The 11944-nt window shown below is 36.3% G+C and overlaps 1 protein-coding gene across 1 annotated transcript; it reads right to left on the bottom strand.

Annotated features, from left to right (window-relative positions):
• Nucleotides 1-5997: 5997 nt before the first annotated feature.
• LOC143564008 (fimbrin-1-like) lies at nucleotides 5998-11562 on the bottom strand. The gene is made up of 15 exons (XM_077051411.1): nucleotides 11385-11562; nucleotides 11174-11308; nucleotides 10911-11081; nucleotides 10596-10834; nucleotides 10335-10506; nucleotides 9684-9722; nucleotides 9536-9604; nucleotides 9344-9460; nucleotides 9046-9257; nucleotides 8794-8949; nucleotides 7789-7988; nucleotides 7540-7700; nucleotides 7353-7449; nucleotides 7176-7267; nucleotides 5998-6384 (listed from the first exon to the last, which is right to left on the bottom strand). The coding sequence occupies exons 2-15, from the start codon at nucleotides 11258-11260 to the stop codon at nucleotides 6142-6144; spliced, it is 2055 nt and encodes a 684-aa protein (XP_076907526.1). The 5' UTR covers nucleotides 11261-11308; nucleotides 11385-11562; the 3' UTR covers nucleotides 5998-6141.
• Nucleotides 11563-11944: the final 382 nt, after the last annotated feature.

Raw genomic sequence — 11944 nt, forward strand, 5'->3', positions numbered from 1 at the left:
GGTTTCTCCGACAACTCAATTATTCTATCATGGTAACCAATGCCCGATTCGCATGGCAACGGTTTAGCCCATATATCATTATTTGTTTGAAATGTGTATATGCTATAGTTTGATTGATTATACGCACAAATAACGGTTTTGCTCATTTATCTTTATTTATATATTATTATATTGTATTCTAAAACCGGTGATTTTCTCACTCAACTTCGTGTTGACAAAAATATATTTTGTACGCATCTGCAGGAGTATCATGTTGAATTGTCTATCAAGATGAAGAGCACTTAGTGATTACCTTTAGGATAAAACTTATTTCATAATTAGATTTCTTTTGAAATTTCTTTATACTTGATGTACTTGTTTGTAACTTGTTGTACACAAAAATAAATTAGATATTGTCACTTTAAAATTCCATGATAGTACCTTATGAGCTGTGAAAAATCAATTCGCGCCCCGGCATTTCCGCATTAGGTTGGCGTATGACAACTTACTCAACCTTGTGTTGATATATACATATTCTAGTTTATATGTATAACTTGGACTTGGCCCGTCATGGATGAGGAATAATCAAGCGTGGTGAGGTGTGCCCACCAACTGTCCACATATATAAGGATCTAGAGATACGTATATGATAGCCTAAGGGTCGGCGTTTAGTTTTGCTTATAAAGTTTTTTGGGATACTTGGTCGAATGGTCCCCATGCAAACTATTAATGACTCAAATGGGTTATAAATATTTTGAGTGTATTCACCTTTGTTTATGATAATCAATACAATCCTGATTTCTTTTTGTGCGTTGCCATGGACCTATCGTACTAGAATAACCTTTTGTAAATAACTAGATTAGCGATCTAGCTCCAGACCTCAAGTTTGTTTTTCATATCTTTAATCTTGATAAATCATTTATTTGGATAAAACACTTAGACCTTTAGTTTTTTTATTTATTTTTCAATTATGTACTATGTTTCTTCATCATAAAGAAACATCTATGCTAGGTTTCTTCTTTTAGAAGAACATCAATTTGAGAATATCCTTTGTATAAAACTTATGTTTCTTAATCATAAAGAAACATTATACTATATCCCTTGCATGTGCAAAGCTATGTTTACACTTAATTTGATCAAGGTTTGGGAAATACCCCAACTAGGGCCTAAGTCAATATAATAAATATAACTTAACCGGAACCCCTACCTTACACGGGTACTTAGAGTTTCTAGCTTAAGTTTGATCGGGCATCATTTCTTCTTTACTTCGTGTACTATGGATTAACCGTTGGAACGTCGGGGCTTCAGAACATTGGCACGATTCTTGAGATATTGGGTTTGTAAATAGTGTTTTGGTGTGTGGAGCGAAGATGTCGTACACCCCCCTTTTATAATGCAATGTCATGTTTGAAGGGCCATCGCGTAGAGTAACATATTCAGAGGTTGCCACGTGTGTCCGGTTACTTAACCTAGTCATTGCATATCACGATGCTTTAATGAATAAGTTGATCGCGTAGCACGAAATTTCCCGTTTGTTGGGTTTTGTGAGGCTTCATCACGTATTGCAACGGGCTTGTTCCTGGCCTGTTGCGTAGCGAGAGGGGGTAGAAAATCAGATTTTTCATTGTTAGTCCTTGATCTTTTATAACTTGACAAAATTGGCCCAAACGTTTTGGTATATTACACCTAGGTTTATCCATGGATTTTAATACTATTCGTTGTGTCTTAAACACCTATGGAAAATCTATGATTTGGTTGGCTGGGATATCAAAGAATACAGCTGGATATTATTTCTTCAAGTTCAAGAGTGCAATTGGGTTGAATAAGGTGCTAGAAAACAATGTTTGGATGATTAATAATGTTCCCATTTTCTCAATAAATGGGAGCCAAGCTTATGTCTTGAGAAAGTAGAACCATCAGCTATACATTTGTGGGTTACCTTTGATAGCGTTCCTATGGAATTATGGACGGAAAAAGGTATGAACAAACTCTTTAGTGGCATTGGTGCTCCTAGGTTGTTGGATAAAATTAATCAAGTTCATGTAGTGGGTAAAACTGGTAAAATGGGGTATGCACATATGTTGGTTGAAGCAAAGACCGTCTCTAACTTACCAGATGAAGTTGAGGTAGAATACCCGAATGGTCCAAATCGTAATGCTCGTATTGGTGTTTGAAGGCTTCCTGCCAATGGAACCCCCCCCCCCCCCCCATATGCTCCTATTGTTGTGTGTTTGGCTACTTGTTTAAATTTTTTAATAAAAAGACGTGTACTAGAGGAAGAGATTGCATAGAAGGCTTCCAATAAGCACTATATAAAAACTCCTAACATTGTTGAATTTTCATATGGTGATAAACTGGACGATTTACCCCTTTCTTTAGGAAGAACCGCAAAGTAAATGGTACCACAAACGGGCCACCTAAGCATGTCCCGGTGTCAAAAGGCCTTGGTCTTAATGTCCGTGGTAGTACTACAGGTAATAGATCATCAAGGAAAAGTGGTAATGATAAACCGGTTATGGTTCCAAGTAAGGATCAAAATTCAGGTACGATGGGTAACGCGAGTGATGTTAACAAGAGTAAGATGGGGTTTAATTATACTCGAGTTGTTCAGGGTCCAAATCTCCAAACGAACGTATTTGAAGCGCTCTCTGATTCTGTTTGTATTTGTGCAGTTAACCGGGCTGCTGAGTAACAAGTCCCGTCTTTTTCGGTAATGGACTTTAACTATTGTGTTAAACATAATAAATTGGTAGTTGAACATGTTAAAATTAACCCGTCGGATCCTATGGTGGTGGAGGATATTATTGATAATAGTATGCTCGAAGAGCATCTCCAGGATGATGTGTTAGTGAGGAAAGACTTGATGATTCACATGATGTTATTAAGGATTGTCCAACGGCCTGTGGCAATACAAAGGAGGTTGATGCTATAATTAATTTGGCTCGTGACTTGGGGATGAATTTCTAGAGCATGGAAGATCTTGTTTTCAAGACTGTAGAAGAAGGGTTTAAAGCCCTAAGTTGATCTTGGGTACTTTTGGTTTTTTAATAGCTTATTTTGTTGGTTTTCTTTCTGCCTTTGATTTCGTTGGTTGCTTCTTTTGGGGTTTTTGCTAGTTTCCCGCTAGTTATTTTATGAAATTTGTCGTTCAAAAGAAATTAAATTATGAACAAACATTAAATTAAATAAATATGTATTAAAGGACCCTCACATAAATAAATAAAATCAAAAAATAAACTCACATGATTCTTCTTCTTTCTCATCATATGCCACAACAACAACATCACACTTTCTTCCTCATCATATGCCACAACAACGACAATGACAACGACAACATCACACTTTCTTCAAGTATTTTTTTTCATTAACGGAAAAATAAAAGAAATATTAAATGCCAACACACTTTCTTCTAAGTGTTGTTTTTTTTCATTAATGGAAAAAATAAAGAGATATTAAATGCCAACACTGGTCAACAACTGCAATCTGCATGTGAGTGGCAGTGGTGTTGCCACACTCTTCACATACCACTGCTCGCTCCCACCCTAGAATGATAAAAACAGTAATTTATGATAAGACATTATCAAAAGTGGGTGGTTGAGTTAAAAATCAATTCTCGTTTTACCTAATTCGTTTCAAACTAAAATCAATTGTCTTTCATTTTGATTTTGTCCTAAAGTTCTAGCGGAGTTCATCGCTTCGGCATCGTTGACCCCCCATGTTGAAACCTAACAATGGAATTAGACCCATCGCAGTGGGGGGCATTTGGAGAAGATTGGTGTCGAAAGTCGCTATGCGTAAATTAGGGAAAAATGTGGCTGCATATCTAGGGGATTTCCAATTCGGGGTTGGGATCCCTAATGGGGCAGAAGCGGTACTGCATAGTGCTAACAGGTTTTTGAGCGCATTTCATTCTAACGGGTCCCTAGCTATGCTCACTGTTGATTTTTCTAACGCCTTCAATGAAGTGGATCGGACGACCCACTCTCAGGGAAGTTAGCTGCAGATGTCCATCCATCTTCCCATTTATATGTGGGGGATACTCGTATTGGTGCTTTTACTGGGGTGCAGCAACGGGACCTTGGCCCTCTTCTTTTTGCGTTGGTCCTTCATCCGCTCATCCTTAGGGTGCATAGGACCTATTCCTTGCCCTTCCATGCTTGGAATATAGACGATGGCACTATCATTGGTAAGGCTGAGGAGGTTGCTAGAGCGTTTGGGCATTATTCGCTCAAAGGGGGTGTCTTTAGGGCTTAGGCTTAATATTCGAAAAACGGAGATTTTTTGGCCGTCATGTGATGATTCGAAGAAAGTTCTGGGTTTATTCCCTGGCGAGATTAGCAGGCCTGTGACAGGAGTTAAACTCCCGGGGGAGCGGTTAGTCGGGATGCAGGGTTTATTCGATCTTTGGCAACTAAAAGAGCTTTGAGGGCGGTTGAACTTATGAAACGCATGTCGGACCTGAGGGACCCCCAAAGTGAGCTCCTTTTGTTGCACTCGTTCATGGGGGTTGCTAAGTTAGTGTTTAGACTCCTGACCTGTCAACCTGAACATGTCAAAGAGGTTGTGTCCATCTTTGATACGGGCCTGCGGGGGGCAACTGAAGATATTGTTGTGTGCGGAGGACCGCATTTTGGGGGCCTCCAGTGGAGGTTGGCTTCCTTCCCTATGCATTGCGAAGGCTTAGGAATTTTCTCGGCAAAGGATGTCTCCGCATATACCTTTGTGGCTTCTAGGTCCCAGTCGTGGAAATTGCAGTACCACATCTTGCGAAGCGCTAGTGTTATGGGGGGAGATCCTGACTACTCTTTCGCACTTGGTAATATTGGAACAACTTCCCGAACCTTGATCTAGGCGGTTTTACTGATAAGGAGACCGCCCCCAAGAAACCTCAACAAACCTTGGCGAGTGCTCTTTATGGTAAACACGTACATGATTTGAAGGAGTGATTCGATCACCCCGAGACAAAAGGAAATTTTTGCTTGTCTCAAGGGGGCTCATGCCCAGTATTTTTTAACTGTTGTGCCCATTAAAGGTTTTGGGCAACGGATGTCGACAGTTGAATACAGAGCCATCATTAAATACCGGCTTATGATTCCTCTTTTCCCTCCAGATTAATCATGCCCCATTTGTAAAAAAAGCTTGTTTGGATAGATTTGGTGAGCATGCCCTCTACTGTAAGGAATTTTCGGGATTCAAGTATCGTCACGATTGTGTTAGAGATGTCTTATGGGATGTGCTTAGGCGTGCCGGGATCTCAGCCAAAAAAGAGGCACCTGTTAACTTTCTGACTGATCCGCGAGAGGGAAGATCTACCCTGCGTCATGCGGACGTTCTTGTGTTTGGCTGGGCGGGGGGTAAGCATGCGTGTGTTAGACCTCACCGGGGGGTCTCCGTTGGTGGGGCTGAGAGACAGTGGCTTCGTACCGGGACAGGCGGTTTTGAGGGCGGAATCTAGGAAGGTTGCTAAACATGAGACAGCGTGTTTGGAGAATCAACACGTGTTCATTCCATTTGCCTTCGACACATTTGGATCCCTAGCTCCCGAGGCGGTTCGCTTCTTGGAGCGAGTGCAGAAGGTGGTCCACAATGACTCGCAGAGTCCGAGGAACCAAGGATTTATATTTAGTATAATAGGCTTTGCTCGTTTACCCATTATTCAGATGTAACTCGGTTTGTGTTATATAAAATATAAACATTTAATTTTGTAAATTGTTGATTTATTCATTACAAATATGAAAGATGAAATAAGAGAATTACAAAAAGGTAGATCAAGGTCACGGAGTAGTGACAAGTGACGGTGGATAGTTATTTATTATGTATAGATTTACTCAAAAATATATATTTTAGACACCATTACACATGGATAAATGCTCTCAGTCCCATAAACGCGTATTGGAGTTGGTAGTTTGAATGGAACAAGTATTAACAATAAGTTATACAAAACTAAGCCATACAGAATGTTATCATACATCTGAAATTATAACAGAAATCTTTTAACAACTTTAATTGTATGAAAGAATGCACAACTTATTTCAATAAAGAAACAAAAAATTATAACCCATTGTTGTAACTTGTTTTGCTTACCAAAATTTATGTATACCTTCTTCTCGCCTTCCCTTTGTATACTTACAAATAAAAGTAACATATCACTGTAAAACTGTATCATTGTTTTTCATGAATTGAAGATGCTGTAGTATCATCAGAGGCTGCATCATCAATGGACAAATTGGTAATTTCAGCACCCATGGAGAACTCGGACCCTTCATCTCCATTAACAGACGGTGCTGGTGACGCTTCGGGTGTTGCTGCAATAGATGAAGGTGATGATTCAGAGTCATCTGTTGATTGCAGAAGGCTCCAGTACATAATGCTGGCGGTTAGCATTAGTATCATCTTCTGGTTCACCTGTTAATATGAGCGGGTTGAGTAACGGGTCAAAATATGTACTTTTGGTTTGAATCGAAACGGTTCGTGGTGGGACGACCCTGAACACTTTTTGTTAATCACTCTTTTTTAAGTGTAACTGATGTGCCAAATATGACTACAAAAGGTTTATATTATTTATGTAACAGTCTGATAGTCAAAATAAAATTGATTTAGAAGGTTTTATGCTAACTTGTGTTCTTGCTGATTAGAGATAAAGCATAACCAAATTGACCCATTTCAGTAAACGGGTAAACATGGTTTGCTCTACAAAAATGACAATTTTAATTTACACATTTTTTGCTACTATTTTTTTTTTTTTGTGTATTTGCCTGTTAAGAGATAAAGTATAACCAAATTGACCCATTTCAATAAACGGTCAAAATGGTCAACTCTACAAAATCAACCCATTTTAGCTATATTTTTTTGTGTTTTTGTCTGTTGGAAATAAAGAATAACCAAGTTGACTGGTTTCAGCAAACGGGTCAAGATGGTCACCTCTACAAAATTAGCCCGCTTTAATTTATCCATATTTTTTTTTGTGTGTTTTTTCCTTTTAGGGATTAAGCATGGTATATTGACCCGTTTAAGTAAACAGGTCAAAATGGTCACCTCTACAAAACTGACCCGTTCTAATTTACCCATTTCAGCTATACTATTTTTTTTTCTTTTTTGTGCTTTTGCTTGTTGAAGGTAAAGCATAACCAAATTGAACTGTTTCCGTAAACGAGTAAAAATTGTCACATCTACAAGATCGACCTGTTTTAACTTACCTCCATGATATCCTCGGGCAATAAGAAAATAGAGCACCCAAGCTTTCGTGCAATACTTATTATGTAAGTTGCATTCAACTTCTTTTCCTCTTCTGTAACCACCATTATATCATATAATTAGCAACCAAAAACTACATTTAAAGATTTATACAAAATCTAGAAAATACAAAAAATTACCACTTTCGCCCTTGGTTACAAGGTTCCAGTTGACCACCCTCGGCTCCACTGCACTCAAAAGCTCAAGAAAGAAAATACCATTCGAAAGACTCTTATCCTGCATAACAATTAATCAATCGGTTATAAACTTATAATCAATAATCATGAGTAATAAGTTAAAAAAAAGTAACTTTTTTTTATATCCAACCTTAAAACTCTCCATTTGCGACATCCGTCCTGTGTTTTTCACTTTTTTATTCGCCCATTTTAAAATATCAGCATCGGTTATCTCTTTCCCCTGTGAAGAACGCGACCTCAAGTTTTTCAAAAGTTGAAGCATGTTAAACCGCATTAACTGCCATAAGAAAGCTGCAAATGAAAACACAAAAAATTATAATCTTGTCTTAGAATGAAAGCGAAAGAAACAAGTAAAAGTCTCATATTGCAATAAGTTTACCTAGTATAAGTTTTTTATTCCCTTGTACAAAATCGTTTCCTGCTACGTTAACGAGTGAAAACTTCAACTGTTTCCCAATCTTGATAACTTGATTGCAATTCTCAACTTTTCTGAATGGCATCTTGATAGGAGGTTTAGTTGCATGCTTCCAATTAACCGATCCAGGAGAAACCTTATCCACAACTTCCAGAAGTGTCCATCTGCATGAACGGGCAATGTCAACCACTTAATAGTTTATTCAACATGTTTAAAATTTAACAATATAAACTTTTCCAAGTGTCTCCTAAAGTCATTCAAAGCTTTTTTGTTCCTCTAAAGTTACTTAACTTTCATTAGTGTTCCAATCTTGTATACCTTTTTTTTGTAAGTGTTTAAAACTTTAAAATTGAGGCAAGATGAAAAATATATGAATCTTGGTTACTATTTAGTTATTTAATTTCCAAATTTACTTAAAAACGAACAATTATGGAACTCGGTTATAATATATTGAATTTTTTTTTGTTACTATTACCACCTATTTCAAGTTAATTTGAAGAAAAAAATCACTAAATAGTAATCAAGATTCATATATCTTTTACTTGCTTCACTTAATTTCAGAAAAGAGTAAATTACACTTTTCGTCATTTAAGTATATAGCAAAATTCACTTTTCGTCATTTAAGTATATAGCAAAATTCACTTTTCGTCCTTTTGAGACCAAAAAACCCTCATGTGCAAGATATATCGGTTTAGCAAAAAAAGCTAACTCACATTAGTAGACAGAACGTAAACTATGAAAACAAACAAACATAAAGGATCATTTCTGTTATTTCGTTAGTTTAAGGACGAAAAGTGAAACTTTCTATGTAACCAAAGGACGAAAAATGTAATTTACTCAAGATTAAAAACCCTAACGAAAGTTGAGTGACTTTAGAGAAACAAAAAAACTTTAACCGACTTTAGAGAGACACTTTAAAAACTTGGTTCCTGCTGGATGAAATTTTCCCTAAAAATAATATAAACTTACCCGTTTCTGACATCCTCAAACAAATTATTCACATACGAAGAAATCCCAAGACTATTAATCCAAAGTCTAAAACATCTCTCGTCTCTAGACATTTCTTCATCATCAGTCATCATCTCAGCATAAGATATCTTTTTGTTATCCGTAGATAAACCATTTCTGCAATATAAACAAATCATAAAAGTTAAAATACCAAAATTATAAAACAAACGTAACTTTTTGAATGTAGATATTACAGATAACGCGATGTTTAACCTTTGATGAAATATTTGTGCAACAAATGCAAGATTTAAATTTGTGGACCCGTCAACAATATCTTTGGGGGCCAAGTAACGTTTACAGTCCATTTTTTCGGCGTGCTCGAGTACCAAATTTGCCCTTTCGGTGGGGTCCTTGGTGTCCAGCGTGGCGGGGCTGCAATGTTCGGGTGCAAGAACATTAAGCAAGTAAGCATACGCTTCTCCATCCTACAGAAATACCAATACTATTAAATTAACCAAATATTAAACGGTTCACAAGTCAATTTTTTTAATAAGATACAAACTTTTGTTACCTTTAAATCAGATGAGAAGTTTGTGACAGGTTTATTGTAACCGGCTTTTTTAAGATGGAAATTCATCCATTTTAATAGGACTTTTTCAGGTGCTAATCCCATTAGCTCTTCAACATCCTGCATGTGATTTATAAATACAAATATTAACAAATATAATGAAATTGCAAATAAAAGAAAAGCTTAAGAAATTACATTGTTGTCCTCCACTAATTCCACAAGTTGAGGTGTCTTTCTAAGGTTGAGATCAGCCAGGAGTTGTATCTGAAGTAGTAACAATAATTTATGAATAGCAAACAAAATAATTATATGCATCAAATATAACAATTTGATAACAACCCACCTTTATAATTTGGGAAATAAGACCAAGAACCAGATGAGGCTGCAAAATTGACAAAACAAAAAAATATATTTTCAAAACTAGAGGCGAAATTATTAATACAAATTAAAAAATAAACCTTAATAATAAGCATGAACGCAAAGTGAATGTTCGTTTATTTAATAAATGAACGAACATGAACAAATATTTTGTTGATTTAATTAAACGAATGATGATAAACTCATGTCTCGTTCGTTCGTTTATGTACGTGAACGTTCTTTTGCGTTCGTTCATTTATGTTCGTGAGCGTTCGTTAGTTGATATTTGTTTTAAGTTAGTTAGTTCGTGTTCTTTAATATATTCATTTAATAACTTTTAGGCCCAACACTTTGTTTTTCATGTTAGTTTTAACTAGTTTTTAGCTCAATTATGTTCATTCATCTATGTTCAGATATGTCCGTTCGTGAACCATTCATTAACACTGTTAATGAGCGAACATAAATGAAAACGAACATGCTCATTTTCTTTACGAACGGACAAGAACAAGGATACCCCGTTCGTTAATTGTTCGTGTTCGATCCTTTGTTCAGTCAAACATAACCAAACATGAACATGCTTTATTCGTGTCCGTTCGATTCAATTACAAGCCTACTTAATAATAAGTTAATAACTTACTCTCCCTTCAACCAAATCTTGATTGCCAATATTTACAACCGTACATCCTATAGCCTTAGCTGAATTAAGACAAAGAGTATGATTCTCATTTCTTTCCCACGGATTAAGCACTCGTTTCGTGTTAATCGCCCGTTCATCTATCGTATTCGGCACCGCCACATTGATAAGTTTACTACATTACAACAACAGCCAACACATCAAAACCATAACCTCGTGCTTTCACAACATAATTAAACAAAACATGTTTAAATTATCAAATACCATAGAAGAACTCCATCTCTAGCTAGCTCAAACAACTCATTAGTAGCCGGATCTATTGGAAGAAACTGCTTCATAAACGGATCGTCTCTAAGATAACTATTAATATGTGCCACATATGATTCTTTCTCAGATTCATCGATCGTGTGCAGTAGAGTTGTTGTGGTTGCTTTAAGAAACGAAGACGAGTTATTTGAATTCCCGGATTTTGCAGCCGCTTGTGAATGTAGATTCAAGTAAGCCTATACAATTTATGTAATTATGTAACCAACATATGTTTATAACATAATCAATGTAAATAATAATACTAATAATTACCCTTAAGAAGCCTTCGAAATCAACTCCATTACTCGTATCCAAACCCGATTTAGACAACAAATCCTCAATTTCATTCTCCTTAAACATCTCACTAAAAGGCTTCAACTTTGATAACAAAACAGGCAAATCTGTAGCTGTAACTGCACCATTTTGATTCTTGGATGATATAAACTACAAAATAAATTAAATCCAAAGCCAAGATTCAAGATTTAAGATTTAAGATTCAAGATTCAAAATTTAATGGTAATGGGTATGAAACAAACCTTGGATTTGAGACTACGAAGTTGAACTTGTGTGAATTGGCTTTGAAGCCAATGATCAGACACAAGAACACCTTCGAATTTAGACATATTATCGAATCTTGATTTCTTCGCCAAGAAGATTCAAATCAAGACAATCTGCAAAACCCATTTGGCATAATCCAAGAATCAGTAATCGGGACAAAACCCAGGAAGGAATTAAAGCAATTCGTACCGTAGATGAAGAATTGAAGATCAAAGACTCTGTTTTGACTGTTGGATTCAAGAAAAAGAGAAATTGGGAATATTATTAATATTATTATTGGGGAATGTTGTGTTAAAGAAGTGGCGGCGACTTTCGGCAAAGGACCAGGAATGTCGGAAGGAGGATGTTATTTATTTAAGAAAACATATTACCGAGTGTTTTGGAGTTGATACGCTACGCATCTTAAGAAATGAATGAAAAGAAATACAGGAGAATTGTTTTGAACCACATCCCCGTCATGATGGTCCATGGTCGGTCCGTGACGTGAGTAGTGTGCTTTGTCTACTTGTGACCCTAGACTTTTTGTGATCTACCATGAGGTCCCTCGAGTCTTTTAAGTTACAAAAATGATCACTTATCTATACTTAGACGATTCACACATTCACATCTCGTCTTCATCTCTATATCTAAAATTGCGTTAAAAATTATTATAATTTTCTCTAATGTTTAGTTAAATAATATTCTTTTATACATGTATCTTTAAAGTTTTCTATGTTCTCTACTCACAACTACTTCAACAAATATTAATA

The sequence above is a fragment of the Bidens hawaiensis genome, unplaced genomic scaffold (assembly GCF_021521415.1).
Source record: "Bidens hawaiensis isolate Kalapana, Puna unplaced genomic scaffold, B.hawaiensis_p1.1 tig00021688_1, whole genome shotgun sequence".
NCBI classification, from domain to species: Eukaryota; Viridiplantae; Streptophyta; class Magnoliopsida; order Asterales; family Asteraceae; genus Bidens; species Bidens hawaiensis.